The 21,258-nt window shown below is 31.9% G+C and overlaps 1 protein-coding gene across 2 annotated transcripts; it reads right to left on the minus strand.

The window, feature by feature from the left end:
- Positions 1-275: 275 nt before the first annotated feature.
- Positions 276-5,098, minus strand: LOC119679171 (chromatin-remodeling ATPase INO80-like; the record flags this gene model as incomplete). 2 transcript variants are annotated; one of them, XM_038091375.1, is given in 10 exon segments in its annotated part: positions 276-447; positions 505-766; positions 833-1,203; positions 1,326-1,503; positions 1,575-1,775; positions 1,846-2,884; positions 2,940-4,008; positions 4,092-4,285; positions 4,408-4,751; positions 4,847-5,098. In XM_038091375.1, coding segments are annotated over 9 exon segments (3,805 nt in total), but the record flags the coding sequence as incomplete, so codon positions are not given.
- Between the last annotated feature and the right edge of the window lie 16,160 nt (positions 5,099-21,258).

Below are 21,258 nucleotides of genomic sequence, written 5' to 3' on the forward strand. Positions count from 1 at the left end.
TAACCGGCGACGGACGACAACAGTTTGTAATTCCTTACAGTTTGAGAGCTATAATTTATTTTAGTGAGTGGTGCGTGTCACCAGTATCTTTAAAATCTTTTAATTACTACAGTGATGATCAAACTCTCTCGTTTTCGCAGTTTGAAAAAATTGTCATTGGATTCGTATCATAGGATCGTATCTCGTAAGTGCCACTACACATGCACTTATTGTTTCATTTTGAGCACAGGGTATAAATCTAAATATATATACTAAAATAATTACAAATAAAGCACTTACTGTGTCAGCTGCAGTTAAATTAATGCCTAAGCCACCCGCTCGCGTCGAAAGTAAAAATACAAAAATATCTGCACGTGTTTGGAAATCTGCGACCATATCTCTACGTGCTGAAATTTTACTAGAACCATCTAATCGCATATAGCGATGTTTTCGGTGCCACATATATTCCTAAATCATACCATTTTTGCAAAAAAGTTACCATATTATGAATAAAATCACACTTACCTCTAACAGATCAATCATTTTGGTCATTTGTGAATAAATTAATACACGATGTCCTTGTGATTTGAGTCGCGTTAAGAGACTATCCAGCACTGATAGTTTTCCAGCATCTGATACAAGTGTTTGTTTGTCCGGTATAATAAGTGATGACCACCCACTACGTGGTTTGCAAATATCTAAGCTACTATAAACCAATTGTTGTCCATCAGGGTTTTCACATTGCATATGTCGAATATGTGACCACTCGGCTGCACGACTTTCACAGCTATTAAAAAAAATTCAAAATGAATTTAAGTGGATTTGCTATTTACTAAATCGTATTGACACTTACTACATCCTTCTTCTTGTTGCCTGTACTCGTGGACACAGACCATATAGAAATTTTGGCATTTCTAATGGTTCACAGTAAAATCTAGTAGGTTTGCGTGCAATGTATGGAAATTCGGGCAGGAGTTCATTCGTTCCTGTTTTTGTTTTCTTTGACTGACCTTCCAGGAGCTGCGATTTTACACTCGTAACTTCGTCGTCACATGTCATAATGTCTATATCAGACTCTTTCTTTATATCTTTTATATTAGCTTCTTCATTCAGGATTTTATGGCTTTTGAATCGTTTTGAACGTATAACGCGATGTTCCATGGTTTCTTGCATATTTACAACAATGTAATCTCCAAACGCATACACACTACTGTCATTTCCAATCTAATAAAATAAAATGTTTTTATGTTTTTATGTTTTTATGATAAAATATATAGATAATTAGATAAATACATAATAGAGACTAAGGTTCCCAAAGGACTAAAAGTGCTAGTGCATATTCTTACCATGCTTGTGAATATGCAGCTCTTTAAAATACTGTCTTCAAATAGAGTGCATTGCTCAATGGGATTTTCTAACATCGGTTCTAGTAACTGAAAACGTGAGGGTTTATAGTTTGTCCACCATAATCGACGATACGATAGCAACTTATAGAAAATGAGTAAAAAGCGATAATGTTGTAAACTAGGAAATAGAACAAATATTTTTATTTCTCTAAAACCCTCAGGTTTGAAATTATGTATTGCATAACTTACGAACTAATTAGTCCACCAACAGTCATATCTTCCAAATTTTTTGGTGATATATCACTTAAACGCGTAAAACTAAAACAGCAATCATCACTTACATTTAGATCGATATATCGGGAATAGTTTTCCCCACTTTTTTGAATGTTATTTGCTTTTGGTTCACTAAACATAGAACGATGTACATGTTCAGCTTTGTATATAAGAAACCTAATCAATTGAAATATTTTGATATAATTAATTACTGTTAGGAAGTCAAAAATAAAAAAGCATTTCTAACCTGTTATAGAGCAAATGGCGTTTACTAGGCAAAGCTGTTTTAAGTACGCCATCATCATATACCAAGCGTGGCATCACATACTCTTGACAACGCATAGCAAAAGGGCTCTTAACATCTCTTCGTTCAAAAAGCTCTGGATGATTGCACACTTTTCGAAACTGCATAACTAAATTCATAAGGTTTGAAGTGAAATTGCGATCAACATGTCCACCATCGCTGGAACTGCCTGCACCACTTCGTGTTAGGTGTAGTAGATCCTCAATTCGTATCTTCTTTTTAAGTGCCATATATAGCAGTTTCTGCCTTATGGTTAGTGGACAGTAAACCATGATTTCAATTTTGTCTGATAGTTCGTTCTCCACATCTTTTTTAATGCGCCGCAGCATAAACGGTTTGAGTATCATGTGCAATCTTGAGATTTGCTTTTCATCGATACCTGTTTTATTTTCAGCATGAGATTCAATATCCTTTGAGAACCATTCATTAAATTCATCATGTGAATCAAATAGTGTTGGCATTATAAAGTGCAGCAGAGCCCATAGTTCAGCCATACTATTTTGTATCGGTGTGCCACTCAATAGTAGGCGATTTCGACAATTAAAGCCCAACAACAATTTCCAACGCATTGAGGACGCACTTTTTATTGCTTGTGCTTCGTCTAATACCATATATTGCCATTTTATACGATTAAAATATTTATAGTCAGATACAATCAGCTGATAGGATGTGATAACAACGTGAAAACTAGCGTCTCGCGTATGTAAATCTTTTTGTTCCCAAAATTGGCGTAGGATTTTACGTTCATTTGGTGAACCCCAATATGGAACTACATTGAATTCTGGTACAAAACGTGCTAACTCCTGCTGCCAGTTGTGTAAAGTTGACGCAGGTGATATAACTAGAAAAGGACCCCAAACTCCATAGTGTTCTGCTACATGACAGAGAAATGCTATTGATTGTACAGTTTTACCCAAACCCATTTCATCTGCTAATATCCCACTTATGCCCTGGTCATAAAGATTAGCCAACCATGTCATACCTGTAAAATAAAATAAAAATTATATGAATAAATTTATATCGATGGAAGTGTTTACCTTTGATTTGATATGTTTTTAAAGTGCCTTTAAATATAGTCGGTTGGGGCAAGTCTGCTTTTACTGGAGGTCCAGTTATTTCATCGGTTTTCATTGCTTCTTCTTGCTCTTCTTTTATCCTTGTTGCTACATCAAACTGATGCTTTAATACTCGATCAGTATTAAACGCTGTCTCTGCATTCTTTTGTGCCAGCTGTTTCATGTGTTCTGCGTCATAGTCATCATATGCAGCAAGACGTGGATTCTTTTCGTCATCCAGTTGGCTTAATATACGTAGTTGTTCTTCTTCAGTACCCTGGCCGAGTTTTTTAGACATAAAATGGGCGTACAGTTCAGTTTGAGTGATAAGGAAATTAAGTTTACGTTGTTGTCGTTTAGCTTCTATGATTTCAACATCCATTTTACGCTGTTCTTCAGCTTCACGTTCCATACGTTTCCTCGTATCACGCTCAACACGTTCATAACGTTTCCAATAGCCCAGCATCTCTCGTGAGAGCCGTTTTGCACGCCACACAGTTTCCTTCATAACACGTTGAGATTGCATGGCACGCTGACGCACTACTTTCATGCACATACCTGCAACTCGCTTGCTGCTCTGTATTACTTCCTTGTGGTTGTTAATTCTCAAGCGATGACAGCGAGTTATTTCCTTTTTACACATTAATTGCCAAACGCGTTTTCTACGTGCCGCTAACACTTCAGGAGACGCCAACAAATTTCTACGACTTTTGCTACGTACGGCTGAGCTATTTGCTTTGCTAGATAGTGCAGCACTACTATAGGCATCAGCTTCATCAGATAAGTCATCATCATTCACGGCTGAGGTATCACCGAAAGCATAGTTCTTTAGTTCTGAAGGATGAATTTCTCCAGATTCAGGCTCATCGTTTGGAATGTTTTTGCGGGATTTACGAATTTTCGTCAGTTTTTGTAATTTGGGTAAGGTCGACTTATTTTCATTCTTTGCACGTCGTTTACGCTTGCGCACGCCAATTATAGATTGCTGATGGTCGGGATGCATGTCAATGCAGGATAGAAAACCACTTCCGTAATAGGTATACTGATTGTTCTAAAGATAATATTTATATATTTAATAATTTGTACATTAATTAAAAATTTAACATTTTATTTATTAATTAAATTGTAACGTACAGTAGGGGTTTTATAATAGCGTTCACGTTCCTTTTGCATTTTCCGATGAGATTTCAATAACTGCTTTATATAATCGTCCTCATCGCTGAGTTCTGACTCTGATTCAGTGTCACTTAATACTATGGAAAACAACCATTCACGATCGTTACTCAACTCAGAGAAGTTATAAAGGTGCATTTTTATATTTTGACGCTCTAGAAAGAGTTTAATTATAATAATTAAAGGTTATAAAACATTAATTACTGATGACTTTGCTGCAATGAGTTAGGTGTTCACGCGTGCAAAGGAAACAATTTAAAAGGCTATTCTTTTATACCTATTCTTGAACCAAACAATTTTTTGCATTTCTTTCGATTGGTTCCATTTTCTGATTCATTATCGGAGCAGGCTTCAGTAGAGTCCTCGGCACTATCATCTTCACTACTTAATGGTTTGGCTAAAATTTCACGCGCATACTTCATAAATGGTTTCATATCCAATGCTCGTTCTAAGCGTTGCAAATGCAGAGGTTTCGCCATAGCCACAGTTGATTCCCTGATTTGGTGGGACTGCCTACTTGGTTGAGAGAGTGTTCCACTTGCTGTCAATACTTGAGCGCCGGTCAAGCCATTAACATTAGTTTTTGAAATATTCATTTTCGCTTAATGTTCTTAATTTACACTAGAAATTACATATAAAAATTGGTTAAGTAATCGTATGTGCACTAATTCTTCATTAAAGTAAATAGTCACACCTTAAAATAAATATATATTTACAATCAAAACTTTGGACTTAATGATTTCCGTTAAAACTTTGTTGTACGTTTTACTTCCGTTTAATACAAAATTCAAATTCAATTTTGAATATTTTTTAAAATAATTATTGCTATATTTTAACTTGTAATAATATCTGAAGCACGCTTCTGATAGCCTTTACTTTTCGACCTTTTTTCGTTATGTCAAAATTACTATAGGCAGCTATTTTATGCATGCTTATGCCGAGCAACAAAACAAAAATTAGTACAAACGAAAGAGGAATATGATTTACTTAACTACTAACAGCTGGTCGCAAGCGATAAATTGAACGACGTTCGACGAAAAAACTTGCAGGGTTGCATTTGAGCACGCATAAGAACTGTGTATATTTTCAGTGTTGAAAGAAGCTTTTTATAACGCATTCAAAATTACTTGTCCTGTTATTTTCTTATTATGGCCGTGTGCGAGTTCGAGTAAATTGATGGTAAATTAAGAGAAGCAGTCAATTATGTCGATATGGCAGCGAATGTTGGTATTTACTAGAATTTCGATAAGGCTAAATTAGGTGATGTTTAATAAATAAAAAAATAAATTTGAAAACTTTTAACCAAAAATAATAAAGAAGTGCAATAAATAAATAATTAAATATTTACATAAGTACAGTGCAAAAAATCCCTAGAAAATTTCAGTTTACTTAATTTCAATTGACTTGAACTCACACATGGCCTATGAATGTTAAATTTATTTTTATAATAAAATTGTAATACAATTAAATATTAATTTCCATAGTATTAATTTTATAATACACAATCATACAATTTTTTGTTATATTATGAATAATTTTGAAAAATAAAAAATATTTTTAACGTAACATAACAAAACATTGTTGCAATGATGGACACTTCTAACAAAGCAAAATAAAATAAAAACAAATTAAAATATTTAACGTTGTCGAAATTTTATAAAAACTAGTAGTAAGGTCTTTTCTTTTGTAAGTATATCGCAAAAGAATATCCTCTTATTTTGAAAATTACATATGACAACTTAGTCCAACTTTTTTAAAATCGCTTAACTAATAATCAACTAAAATCGCACGTTGCCAAGGTTAAAAACTCATTTATTGTGAATGTTTATTGGGATGTACGTCGACATATGTTTTTGTTAATTATTAGTATTTTGTGTAGCTATTATTTTTGTAGAGAATATTTAATATTAACCTAAATTGAATGAAAATTTTTTTATGTATTCTGCAAATATGTATAAAAATATATAAATATATAAACAAAACATAATATTTGACAGAGTGCAACAGTGATGCCAATACATCACTTAGCGCCTATAGGCCAGCAATTTGCTGTTTTTTGCCACACTAAAAGCTTCCGAAAACAACTAATAACAAAGGTCAACTTTGTGTCATCAATGAGGTTTAGAGCCTCAAAATAAATTATTACTACACAAATTTAGGAATAATTTATGAACTCCTATCATATTTGGATTGGTATTAAAAAGCTTTATTAAATTTTACATAGACAACCATAATAAACCATAATCAGATGTTACTCAATGATAGAATGGTGAATTCGAACGAGAAAATCGTTTGAGTCAACTAATGTCTGAGAATGGTGATTATTGTAATTATTTTATTAGAAACATGTAATGGTTGTTAAAGTTACAAGAAAACAAATAACTTGTTCAACAATGTAGGCGTTACTTTAAGGGTTCTAGAATTGCCGAACAACAATGGTCCCAGCGGTGTCTTAGAACCGATATGTGACAGAAAATATTGGAATCGAATGATAATCGAATACTAAACAACGTCTTGATCTGAAAAGAAACAGGTGGAGTGATTGCGATATTGCATAGAGTCCAAATTGAGAATAAACCTCTCGGTATTGAGGTTTCAAAACTTATAATAGAGGATTAGATAACAAGATCCTAGACTGCATAATTTAATACATAAATTTAATTTAATTTAATTTAATTTAATTTAATTTAATTTAATTTAATTTAATTTAATTTAATTTAATTTAATTTATTTAATTTAATTTAATTTAATTTAATTTAATTTAATTTAATTTAATTTAATTAATTAAATTTAATTGAATTTAATTAATTTATTTTAATTTATATTAATTTAATTTAATTTAATTTGATTTAATTTATTTAATTTAATTTAATTTAATTTATTTTATTTAATTTAATTTAATTTAATTTAATTTAATTAATAATTTAATTTAATTTGATTTGATTTAATTTAATTTAATTTATTTTAATTTAATTTAATTTATATTTAATTTAATTTAATTTAATTTAATTTAATTTAATTTAATTTAGTTTAATTTATTTAATTTAATTTAATTTAATTTAATTTAATTTAATTTAATTTAATTTAATTTAATTTAATTTAATTTAATTTAATTTAATTTAATACATTAAATATTGCAAGTTCTATTCCTGGGAAAGAAGATGTTGGAAAAGTTTTTAGCCTAAGCTTAAGTATAAGTTTTCTTTTTATCAATATTGAACACAATTTATGTAAATTTTAACCATTTCAAATCAATATATACGAGCCTTGATTTTTAAATAATACGGCGTTTACATTGTGTGATTAAAAGTAGACTAAAGCAAAAATCGAGATTAAAGTATTATCCTTGTTGTTCATCTCAGATTTCCCACACAAAAGTTTATTTCCTTTTCGTCGAGATTAGTTTTTAATCTCCTTTAAAATGATTATTATTTCTCAATGCAACTCTGCAAATGTCTTAATGTCGTAGATTTTATTACGATCTTAGAAGAAATGTCTTTGTGTCGTAGATTTTTTACGATCTTCAAGAGATATGAATACTTGTATAGAATTTGAATATAATTATAACTACAATTTGTTAAATTATTGTTATACAACAATTTATTAAATATATACATATTACAATTTTTTATACAAAATTGTAATTAAATGCTTTATTTACAGAAATTTATCAAACCCACGAAAATCAATTTTCAATATATAATGTTAACGGTATAGATTAAAAATGCAGATTAACTTAATCTCGTTCTCTTACTCTCACAATGTAAATGTAGTATCATGCGTTAATTAACACAGAGTAAACGGATTCCATTAACAATAAATTTTAAAATTTAATTTTTGAAGTGCAACACTGTACTTAGCTGTGATATAAACCAAATCAAATTTGCTTTTACTATTTAAAACTCTTTTCACCAGTGTTGCAAAATTTTTAATTTATGAAAATTTGTTGCCTTCTTGAAAAAAATGTTTTCGATGCTTCGAAAACTTTTGTAAAAGTCTTTATTCAAGCTGAGCATATAAATTAAATTAAATTATTAAAAATATTAGCATAAAAAAGCTTAGCAGCACCAAAAATTAAAAAATTCGAAAATTTTAGTACAAAAATTTTAAGAAAATTACTCATATGTAAATAGTTTTCAAGAAATATAAAATTATTTGATTTTGTTTATTTCAGTTATTCAATTAGTTATTATAAGTATATTAAAAATTTATTTTAAGTATTAGTTGAATTTCAATTGCTTAAGAGCCTATTGTCCGATAATGCCTACCTAATCAGAGTGGGCAGGAGAAATTGGAGTATAAACATTCTATTAATTCTATTAATGTAATTTCATTTCATTAATATAAAAAGCTAAGTGCCACGTAAACAATATTATCTTATATTGCTTTGGATGAGATGTAGATCAATATGTATGGTCCTGAATTCGGTCATCGATTCCAAAGTGGGTTTGTGTATGGTTATCAGCTAAGAAAATTTAAGTGTTTATTTCATTATTTTGAAAAGTTAAGTGCTACATTAAAAATATTATGTTATATTGCTATAGATGAGATTTGGATCTATATGTATGGTCCTGAATTCGCTCATCGATTCCAAAGTGAGTTTGTGTACGGTTATCAGCTAAGAAGATGTTAGTGTTCATGAGGAAGAAAACTGTAAAACAATAAACTTATATTGCAGCAATTCAGAATTATTGAATGGAATAATTCGTGAATGAAAACTATATGCTCATTTACCTCCAAACCTGATTTTTTGAATTAGGAGTCAGGTAAAATTGTTCCAACATTAGTCTCCGCCAAATTTAGTTTTTTTTGGCTATTTCAAATACTCGTTTTTCCATTTTCGTATTATTATTTCAATTTTAAAATAATAAAAATATTATTATCATATATATTATTATCATATATAATTTTTTAACCGTGAGTTTGTTAACTTAAAATTATCTAAGTTATTAATTCAGTTCATATAATTGGCCTAAAAATCTGGAATCTAAACAGAAAAATATTATAAGTTAGCTTCCTTGTGTTCTGGAATAATAGCTGTGCTTGGGCAACATTGTAAAAAATGAGCACATAGCCAAACCTCTCTATAACGACATCTCTGGTGCCTGCAAAGAACTTCGTTATAAAGAGGTTTTTGTTATAGAGAGGTTAAACAAATTTTCTTTTATTGGGCTTTATTGGGCTTTTACGTACGTATTTATTTAAGAAATATATTTAATTCATGTTTACATATATAAACATACATAACATTAAACATATTAATCATATATTCGTTTGTATTTAGAAAAATTATATCTATTAAGTGCTATCTAATTTATTATTATGTAGAACTTAAATTTTTATAATTTATTTTTTTATTCAACTCGAAAAAGCCTTTTCAAAAATATCTAAAAATTCTGCTCTCTAAAAACTCTCTACCAATCTTTAAAAGCGAAGAAGTCTCTCATAAGTTCAAACGTGTTAGTTGACTCGTTACCTTATATTTGAATAAATTTGTTATAGAGATTTTTTTGTATGTAAAAATTTGTTTACGTTCAGGTACGTAACTTCGTTATAGAAAGGAATTCGATATAACATAGAGAGGTTCAAGTAGCATATATGAAATAATTTAAAAATTCGCTGTGTCTTCAACAAAACTTCTTTATAGAGAGGAATTCGTTATAGGTAGGTTCGCTATGGAGAGGTTTGACTGTATCTCATTTAGTTGATTTGTTATTTTTTTTTTCTATGAAAATTAATTCTCTTGTCAATATGCTTGATAACAAAGAATGTCGCGTCACGAACAGCCAATATTCCAGCTCATAGAACTACATATAATAATATGGTTGATTAGAATGCTATAGGTTCTGATGACATAAGTTGATAGGAGAATAAGTGTAGTTTTCTTTAGATATAACTATATCAAATAGTTAACTTGTCTCAAATCGGTTCAAGTTATTTTTGTTGATAATATTATTTTAATTTAAAAAATTCATATTTGTCAGAGATTTGGGTGTGGCTTATTCTAGTGGTTTAAATCTACTTTCATCTTCTTTTGTCATAATGTCACTGATGTAACAGGTGACATTAGGAGGTCCTCAACAACCGACATTTTGGCCTTCATTCGAAAGGCGGAATATCTTTTGTTCAGTTAGGGTCTGTTGTAGCACAAAAGATCAATCATGGTCGCGGTGCTTTGCTCAAATGGGAGCTAGTACCCTGTTCTTTCTTATTCTTATTCTTATCAATTTATTTTCTTTAAAGTCTATTTATAATCCAATCTCTTTGATGTTTTGAAGAAGATATCGAAGCGAAGCCAGTAAATAATTGGTATAAGTTATATGTTAATGTGGGTGAAATGTGATTCCGATTTAGGTCTCTTTATTATATCGAACAGTGTTAAAGAATGGTAAAAGTGTTAGAAGAGTAAATTTGGTAAAACATTCAAATAATTAAATAAAGATAAATTATATATGTTAAAATTAAATTAACTAGAGTTTATAATGTCATTCATTTAAAGGATACGGGTCAAATAATTCTGGAGGCAACGAGTTTGTATGGGTTTTCTTTGTAGATATTTGGTGCTCATTCAGTGACGGCAAGCATAATATAAGCTAGTGGGATTATATCAAATTCCATTTGTTGCTACTGAACCACCATGGTCTTGGTGGTGAAGCATTTGCCGCTTGGTCAAGCCAGATTTGTTGAGTGCTAGAGTTCTTGAAGATTGAACATTCTCTAAAACTTTCTGTTGAAAGACATTGAAATTATATCATTTTAGTTTGCATTGTACTATAGGCTATTCCTCATATTATTGATCCTGAGGGTATAAAGAAATAAAGATGACTTGTATGTCATCTATTATTAAAACAATCAGTTCTTACGTGAAAGACATGCAGAAGTAGACTTTCAGCATAAAGCTTTCTAGTCTAGCACTCTAGTCCAAATTACATATTACTTAGATCAAGGTCCACTCGTAGAAAATAAGGTTTTCAAATATTATTTCTTCCCTCCACTCATTGTAGTAATTTGAAATTCGTTTTATTTCAGATTTTTCAGGTTTTCAGGTTACCAACTGCCAATTAGAATGAAAGATTAAGTTCACTTTTGAATCAAAGTTGAATGCAAGAAAACAAATTTACTTTTAGAAGGAGGGGAATGGGAAGAGTCGAGAATAATTCGTACATCTTGCCTGAGGTTGACGTAAATTATGTGACTTGTGATGTGGCTTTTTGCTGTTAATTTTAATGTGGGAATATCTTCTTAACAAACATTTATTATCTAACAAATTTAAAAGAACCACAATGTCGTCGGAAGGATGGATGTGTGTGAAATTTTCCCAACAGAAAATAATTAAAGCAGGAATTGTACAAGAAATTAAGCAATAATTGCGTAGCCTCGGTGCTCGGCTCACAGCTCGCAATGTGTCAAGGCAGTTAGAAGGTAAGATCCAGCAAGACTCTGGAGACTTATTAAGCAAAATGAGATTGAGGTATTAAATGTCCTTTAATATGTGAATGTGTGTTGAATGATATGAGGAGTAAATGTAAGAATTGCTCGAATTATTTCACATGCGCCACAATGAAAACAAACAAAGAAAAGCAATGAAGCAGGTTGCAAATATCCTGTAACTCTTGGAAATTTTCTGCTACTTCATTCTTTTGCGTCTTACTTTGTCAGTTCATAAATTGCAAAAAATTCAAACCAGGATTTCATCCTTTTTGTACTCAAACCCAGTAAAAGTATTGAAGCTTGCAATGGCTATAAAAGCAATAGAAGTTAGGGACACTCAAACCCATTCACACACTCACACATACATCCAAGCACAGACTTATTCAACCGCAATCCTTATTTGTGGTCTTGTGTACCGCTGGGAACAGTGAAAGCCAGTGAAAGTCAATAAAATTCAGTGAAAGTCAGTGAAAGTCAGAGGAAGCAGGAGTAAGCAGGAGTAAGCAGTTGGTTTTTTGTTTTAGTTGATGGTAATGTGGCTCGTTTGTTGGCATTCGTCGCTGTTGCGCTCCATAAACTGCACATTTGAATAATCTTATGAGGAAACGGATATGAGTGCGTTGGTTGTGGTCGCCATTGTTGTTGCCGCCGCGTTTAATGGCGTCAATAAAAACGCAAATGCCACTTTAGTTTGCGGTCAAATATATAAAAGCCACATTAATTATCAAACTAAATATTTATATCTATTTCATTATTTGTATTTATTAGAAATTAAAAATTTTTTTTTTGAAGCAAATAAAACAATAGAACAAAGGATCAGTTTTAGAAACATGGACAACTAAGAGTGCTTCGGGTAAAAATTTTGATTGCTAGAATATATTAAAATTTTTTAATATTCTATCAAAAAACTATATTCTTAATACACCATGTGCAATATTCCTATTATACTAATATTTTCTAAATATGAAAATGACAGAGAATGGCAGAATGTTAATATGTAACAGAACAATATGAGTCATGGAGATTCCAAGAACGGGCGGGTCTACGTCCCAAAGCCATTTGTCGATCTCGACGACCAATTGTCGTTCGGCTTTACTTTTAGATGACTTCTGAACAGTAGATAAGGTATGCACATGGGACTTATATAAAAACTAAAAGGTTTGTTATTAAAACATTACTGGTATATACTCTTCTCTTGCCTAGAAGATCGGTCATTTGGAGTGAGTCTTGAAAATGCTCATCTGATACAAGGTACCGTGTTTAGTCCCATTTTGTATTTATTGTATATATTCGACTTGCCATCATATAACCAATATTATCACTGCATTTTCAGATGACATTGCTTCCCTGGCAGTGAAAAAAACAATATTGTATTTATTCTATTTTTTACTAAAAATGATAGTTCACTCTTCAAGAATATTCGCTCAGTAGATAGTTTCCGGCATCTGCAACTTGTCGAGAACATAGTTTCTAATGTCGGTTCACGTACTTATAAATTTATGAGTATTTTTTCAAATTTCTGAAACTCATATATTCTGCACTCTCCTCTCTGCACTTTTGTAATTACGAGTATCTCGAAAATTGCACCAATTAAGCAATTTTACACATCTGTAAGTCCTTCTCGTCGCTTTCCTTGACCCACAAATACGAAAAAGTCTGAAGGGAAACATATTTGCTGTCGTTTCTTAAATTTCGTTGGCTGGTTGCTTTGGTTGTTAATGAAAAGTAGCAAAACCCGGCATCAATTAAAGATGCTTGCTCGACTCTTTGTGAGATACTTTTAAGGTACTAAAGTGCTTTAAAATATTTTTGAAAATAAATTCTACTGCTTTTTTATTTTTTGCAGGTTCTTCCGCATCACAAAAGCAGCTTTAGACCACGCACTCGTCTAGAATTTTTTCTTCCCTTCTGCCAATTCAGCAAAAGTTCTCAAAATTTTTGTTGTCAAAACAGCAAAAAGTTTTACTTAAAATATTTTCATACAAAATTTTATTTTATTTTCTATAAAAAGTTTTTGTTTGTTTTTATAGATGCGATTTTTCCTTTTGTTCTTTTTTATAAAAACTTTCACTTTGCTACGAAAAAAGAAATTTCATGAATTTTAAATTTATCGCTTGGGATGAATTTATGCACTTATATTGTATTAAGGAAATTTGTTGAATCTGTAATTATTAGAGACCTCCAAGGTTTTTATTGAGATAGTCACAAACAAGCGCCTTTACTTTAAGCCATTGCTTCCGTGCATATCTTCTTCTTCTGTCTGTCCTTTCCAGACAATCTATGCTGACAGAAATATTGATACATTGAGATTCTCGAAATGGAGCTGTAATTCTAAACTATTGATTGATATTATGGATTTCTTTTTTCTTGGGAACGAAACTTGCCATGTTCGATGACCGTGTCAGTTTTGTAGTATTCCATAAAGTCAGTATAATTCCGAACCAAAATTTGATAGAGGTTTGTTGTTATAAATATTTTGGGGTGCATAAGGGGAACAGTCGTCTAGCGAATGTTCTCAATTTCTACTCCGACCTCCACGTGGTGCATTCTAGAAACCTGAGCAACTATGATGAAGACATGGTACCCAATCCGTGTGGAATTTTTAGTCAGGGCCAACAAGAGAGGGAACAGTTTTAAGACTTATTCCAACATCTTTAGTCTAAGGAATTAAAAGATTGCTTATAGAGGAACTGAAAAGCCGCCACTTCACAAGTATTGACCAACTTCAATATATAAACATTCATAGCGACTATTCGCCATGTTAGGCGCAGGTTCAAGCAGGTATTTGCCTCGGAACAAGCGAATCGCTTTATAAACGTGTCTAGCGTACTGCCTTGGACCCACTACCAACTGACAATAGCACCCAACCGATATTCAAGCATGGAGATAAAAGCAAATAGAGATACAATTACTCTAAAAGGTAATCATTTCACTACGAGAAATCCTTCGCAGCTGACACAAGGATTTCGGAGGTGCCAAATCCAAGCGAAAATGTCACAATGAATGAAACCAATGAGATTCTATGCTCCACTGGGAGATGAGGATGAGACAAGTTATACATATCTTATTGAGTGATAACCGTTTCAAGTCTCTGCTTCTATACTTTCGAGCGATTGATTATCTTTGAAATGTAAATCGATTTACAACGACTAAGATTTACCATCTAAGACTACTCATGAAAACCATTCAAAGTTTAGCATGGGAAACATTAAGTAATCCTGAAAACTGACCAATTGACTTATTGAGAGTTTTAGATATTTGTCATATTCACATTTATTTCTTACTCTAGAGTTGTCTATGATAATATGAATTGATCCACCGCCATTAAAGATTACAGAATTCCAATCTTGCTTAGCAGAGATTACAGTTTGAACATATTACGGAAAGTTGTGATTAGAATGAATTCAAATTTCATTTGAACTAAACCATAACAACGTTTGTTATATCAGTCCTTAAAATACTATATATTCTGATTGTAAGTAGAAACTTCTTTCGAAAGTTTTCAGAATTTAAGCGTGTCGTGGGCTGGATTGCTGAGAGTACAATGTATTTAAATGCTACTCGTATATTGAAACATATCCAAAATTTAATTTAATTTTATTTTATTTATATTTGTTTCAAAAATTGTATCTTCTAATTATTAAATGAAGTCGTTACAATCAAATTGTGATGAACTGTTTTTTTCATGTACCACAATATGTCAACATTTATGTTTAAGTAGAACGAAAATAAATATTTGACTTATTTTTAAATCTGTTTGTGTTAAAAATCTTGATGTCAGGCGAAAAATTCTTCAAAACTGAAACAAAATTATTTGAACTAATAACACGAAGAGCTCCGGACTACATGCACCTACGCAACAAGTACCAAGTATCTCTGCACTTTGCACTTGAAAAGGTCAATATTTTTGCCTCGGGAATTATAAGTGAAATGTTTGACTTTCTGCTCAAACAGTTTACAGAAACAAAAAAAAAATTAATTAAGTTAAATATTTTATTTTCATTATCTGCCCAATTTGAGACGCTCAAGTTTCAAGCGAGAATGGCAGTGGCTCTTCCTAACCACAGTCACTACTGCCTTTGTTTGATTGCAGGGGAAGTTTAGAAGTTTGAAATTAAAACAAAAATAATGAAAATTTAAAATTATTTCATAAATTTTGTGACTTATTGGCATTCTTCAGTTCGTTCTGCAGTTCCGTTGAATAATTCACCACAAAAGATATTTCTGCACTCGGTTCGTATTCAAAAGTTTTGTCTTTAGCCTTTTTCATAACTCGCATTTATTATTTTTATTTCTGTCTGCCTCGTAGTCTTAGAGCCTTACAGCCTCATAGCCTCATAGCCTCATAAAGTTTTTATGCACTTGTTTGGTATTTCGGGCATTTCTGTGTCGCTTATATAAGGCATTTAATTTTATTACGAACTCGTATCCTTTTTTGGATGCTTTCCTCCAGCGGAACTCTGCTCGTCGGCCTCAAATTTTCTGACAAATTCAATGTGCCAGACCGATGTTAAGTGAAGCTGCTCCAGAAAGTTACTTTCCATGAATTTTTTATGACTCGTTTTTTAAAGTGATTAAATCGTAACCATAAAGGAATTTTCTTGAGTTTTCATACAAATTGCCTAACCAAGCGCCCCGCTTGTGACCCATTAGTAAGTCGTAAATTCCAGTATGTACAAGAAATGCTAATTAAGCCATAACGCAAAGTCCTTTCCAAATGAATATTTAAAGAGTTCTTTTCGTTTTATGAAAATTTAATAAAAGTGTTAATTTTTGGCCATGAAAAGTTATTTCTATTGTTGTCAAATCCTTTTGATACACACAGCTACGAGAGAAAATTTGGGAAAAGGAACATATGTCCATTTCTTAAATCTGGAAGAAAACAGTCCATATTTTTTCTATTTACTTTTTGAATTTTATTCAACATTTTTAAATGAAATTCCTTGCTTTTGTTCTTAAGTTTTTATGTTTTTCTTTAAAATGGATTTAAATATTGAACTCAAAAATATTAAGTTCCCCTGATTAATTGCTTATATATTGGTTGTTTTCAATAAAACCAAGATTGATAACCAATATTGGTTTTATGCATTCTTCTTTTTCTTCATTCCAGTAGGTTCCCAGGGGAACATTGGGCCATAGGGTTAATGTATTGCAAATTCGTAAATGTTTTAAAAAATTGGTTTTAAATACTTTAGAATGCAACAATATTTTCATTTTCATTGTATTTGAAAATATTTTCATACTGTTTGAAACGAATTTCCAGAAATTAATGCTTCTGTGAAGACCTCTATTACTTAGGTTACCACAATCGAAAAATCCATACATTTACAAAAAATTACTACATGGTGTGACACGTGTTCTGAGGATGGCATAGGCCGGTATTTTTCGAAAATTAGAAAGCTAATGCCAATTCTAAACATAACAGCCACATGAATTTGTTTTAGAAAAATCGAAAATCTGGATATGAAAGCATTGTAGTTTCAACTAAATGGTGCCAGAAATCACACAACACGTCCTGTTCTAGTCTTGTTGGAGCACACATTTATCGGTTTGGTGTCATTACAATACAGTAAGGACGACTGCAATTTTTTGTGGAGCGTATTTGAACAATCCTCATGTTCTCGACAGTTTGGAACATCCATTTTTAGCTGACAGGAGCTCAAACTGTTGCCACCAAGTTATCGGAAACCTGAATTTTTTAAAATAAGGACGCATGATGAAAGTTCCAGCTTCAACAATATTCTATGATCTTTAATTTTCAAATAAAAAGGATTCTTCATTTTGCTCGCATAGAAGTATATGCGAATTTCAATATCTTGTTGTTAATAGTTCATACTGGTTCATCGAGAGAGGATTTTATTTTTCAAGGAGTGTATAGGCATGAGTTATTTTTCATAAGTACGTTACTGTTGTTTTGCTTTGGTGAAAACTTTGCTTCGAAATTGCCAAATCTTTAGGAAAGCCGCCGAATTGACAAAGGTAGGTCTGATATTGTGAGAGGTCTTTGTTTTGCTCAACTTTATAACGACCTTTTTCCGGCCCTATCTATAGCTGGGGTATACTCAGCGAGTATACCAGGGTTCGTTATAAGAAAATTTATAAATGTGAAATAATAGAGACACTTTTGTTTAAAGTAGCGTTTATTATTTAACCAAAAAAAATATAAATTAAGTTGTGGAAAGTAATAGACAGCGATGTTGAAAATGTTGTCAATGATGTGGAATGTTGTTAATTTTGTAACACTGTTGTAACACTGTTGTAACACTGTTGTAGCGATGTTGTAAACGGTGTAGAATGTTGTATGCTGTTGATGTCAGTGGTGCGCAAGTTGGTGTCATTAGAATCGTGAAATCTGTAGTGAAAGAAATTCCAAATAGGCTAAACCTAAAGAAACTCTAATAAAATATAAATCAATACCTTTGTCAGTAAAAACCAGACAAGGGTCCCTTCCTGCTATTACGCCTGGCCACGTCCGTCAGCAATTGCCAAACGCTCGTTGTCCCACACGCCTTTTGACAGTGTTTGTGACTCGTCGTCCATTCCTCCATCAGCTATGGCCAAATGGAAAACTGGATGACTAGTTAAACTACCCAACGCCAGCATAAGCCAAGCAGCAGGTAACTCAACTGGTTAAACTACCCTACGCCAGCATAAGCCAAGCAGAAGGTAATTCAACCACCATCACTTCGCCCAAACCAGTCCATCCATTCACACGGTGATCGTCAGCAATGGCCAAACGAATCAACATGTGCCTGGACCAACTAGTCCGAGCTCCCACTATCGTCCCTAGCAAAATAGTTCTTACCTGTAGTGAAAGAAATTCCAAATAGAACGATTTCGCAATTTCGCTGCTCTTTTATTTGAAATTCCTTCCATTACATACAAAAACAATAATTATTTTCAAATAAATAAAGTCCCGTAAAATTGTCAAAACAAATTTCTTATTGTTGTATGCATTGCCATCAAATTCGATAAAAATAACTGCATCATATAAAAAATGCGTGCACGATATTTTCTTAAATTTGTTTATGCAGACAAACAAGTGAAATAGTTACAACAAATTTAACTAACTTTTATTAGCGGCAAAAAATTAATCAAAACATATTTTACTTTACAGGGTCATTCGTTTATAAAAAATGTTTGTCTTTGATATGTAATTTACAGGGTCAAAAATAGGTGTTACTGCAGAAAAATTTTATTGAATATAGAAATATGTTTTTTTTACTAAGTGGATTTAAAACTCATATTTAACTATTCATTTAATATGTGGGGTTAAATTTTAGAATAAAATTTGGGCCTTACAACTTATACAAAAACAAAGTTTATTCGCTTGTGTTCTATTTGTATGAAGAAGCGAGCTGTCAGCAACATTGGTCGGTCATTATTCAAGGTGTTCACTCTAATGTTGATGTTGCAACCGCTGTTGTTGCTGAAGTTGTTGCTAGTGTTGATGTTGCAACTGCTGCTGTTGCTGAAGCTGCTGCTGTCGTTGATGTTGCACTGAAATTGCTGTAATTGTTGTTTTGTTGAACTTACTGACTGGATATGATGGCTTATGTTGCAGAAGTGTTAAATTTACTAAATGTTTTCTTCTGTTGCACCTTTTTATTCACATGATCGATTTAAGTTGTTTTATTTCTTTTTCTTTTGTTTAATCTTTAATTTTATAATAGGTTTTAGCAATACTTGATTTTAGCAATAAAACCCGAAAAAACAACTGCCACTTGAATACTTTAACGCTCAAACAAAACTTCTCAAGAACAACTCTCAGAACAACCACATCGCAACTCACTACTCAAAAACCAACTGCCCTGTTCTGAACTTTTCCACCCATGCTTTCACCTTTGGAAACCAGTGAAACTTTGATTATGTGCGTAATGCATAATCGGAAATTTCCATTATTTTCTGCGGTTCTGCAGAAATAATAGAAACATCAAATAAAATGATATAATTTATTCTCTAGCAGTCAAAATATCACTAATTATCAATAAAAATTAAAAAAAAAATGTCAGCAGATATTTAAAATCCAACTTTTGAAATAAGACAACTCTCATTATCCTTAAGTCTTAGAGTTGGGACTTATGGGAGACATATATATATATATAAAAAATTCTTGCTCAACAAAAGACCCCTATTACTTAGGTTAAATCATATAAAATAGCACGATTTAAACGTAGGCATATTCAGTAAATATAATACCCCAATCTTATTTTAGCGGTACAAGCCTCATATATTAAACACATTCTAAATGAAAATCCAGTACTAGTCATAATTTGCTAAAATATATTTTCTTAAGAAGGAAATCAATCTAAAAACACTTTGAACTTACCATTAATAAATATTAGGTACTTTCGAAAGTAAGCATGATTTATCCGAAATGGGTATTTGCAGTGTGGTCACCTATTGATAATTATAAGTGTTGGTTAATCCAAGAACTATGCATATTCACTCTAATTGGTACCGCGCAACTTTTTCGTTTTCAGGAAAACGTAATGAAAAGAAAGCGTTTTGTGGACGTTGAAATTAACTAAGAGGCTTGTAAAGAATATATAGATTGTGTGACGGATATCCCGTCCGACAATCTAAAACACGAATTGAATATGTATTCAGAGCGTACAATCACTGTATTAATTTGAAAGGGGACTGTTTTAAATAAAACAAACTTTTCCCACCTTTATGCTTTTTTCTTATGAAACGTCCTGTCTACTCTGGAACGTACACTCGTACTTGACTTTACTCGTATGTTTTCTTGTTTTATTCTATGAATTTATTTCACTACATTTACTTGACAAAATATTCCATTTGTCAGAATAATTTAAAAAATTTACTACTTGTTGCCGCTTTGTCAAAGAGTATATATGGATATATGGAGTATCCTGCGCTGTCTATAAAATATAGTAATCAGCAGCTTGCTTTGGCTGACTGAAGGGCGACGCTCACGACACCAACGCAAACAGCAAACCGGAAATGTAACTAACCGTAGGAGTGGAACGGAAGGACAGCAGATTTAATGGATACAGTTGACATGAATCAAAGTCGACCAGGAGATAAGGAAGAACACGAAACGTAAGAAACGTAAGAAACAAAATAAAAAGTTTATATTTACACAAAACAAGGACGAAATGGCTTAGCTGTGAGCAAAGTGAAAACACAAAATTGGCTTATATGCGCGTACAATGTCAACATGTCCTTTTCTGGGGGCACACAAAATACTTCATCATACTGCGAGGAATGCGTAGTGGCGCATGTATCTCAGTGTCCATGAAAATCCACCCAACGGCAGAGGATAGCATGTTGCTCACACACATATTTGATGTTTTCAGACTATTATTTTTCTTCATTTTCACGAAGGAACTACATCAGATATTTTATGGACTTCTTTGTTATTATTTTTATGATCGTTCCTATGTTCTCTGAAAAAGTGTTTTAAAACTGAAGAAATGTTTGAGGTCTTAAAAATTCTGATAGATTGGCATTTTACGCAGAATTTTTTTTGTGCTGATTTTGGCCAATAAATAAATTCTTTTTGTGTTTAAAGTATACCTACATCTTAAAAGAGCGGGGTACACAATACATCTTTATTGCTACAGTACAGATTTCAAAACCTTCATTTTAAGTGATTACTTAAGTAAAATCTATGTCAGTAAAGTAACAATATAAACCACTTTAAAGCACAATTTTTTTATATGGTATAGTA

This window comes from Teleopsis dalmanni, chromosome 2, assembly GCF_002237135.1.
Source record: "Teleopsis dalmanni isolate 2A chromosome 2, ASM223713v2, whole genome shotgun sequence".
Taxonomy (NCBI): domain Eukaryota; kingdom Metazoa; phylum Arthropoda; class Insecta; order Diptera; family Diopsidae; genus Teleopsis; species Teleopsis dalmanni.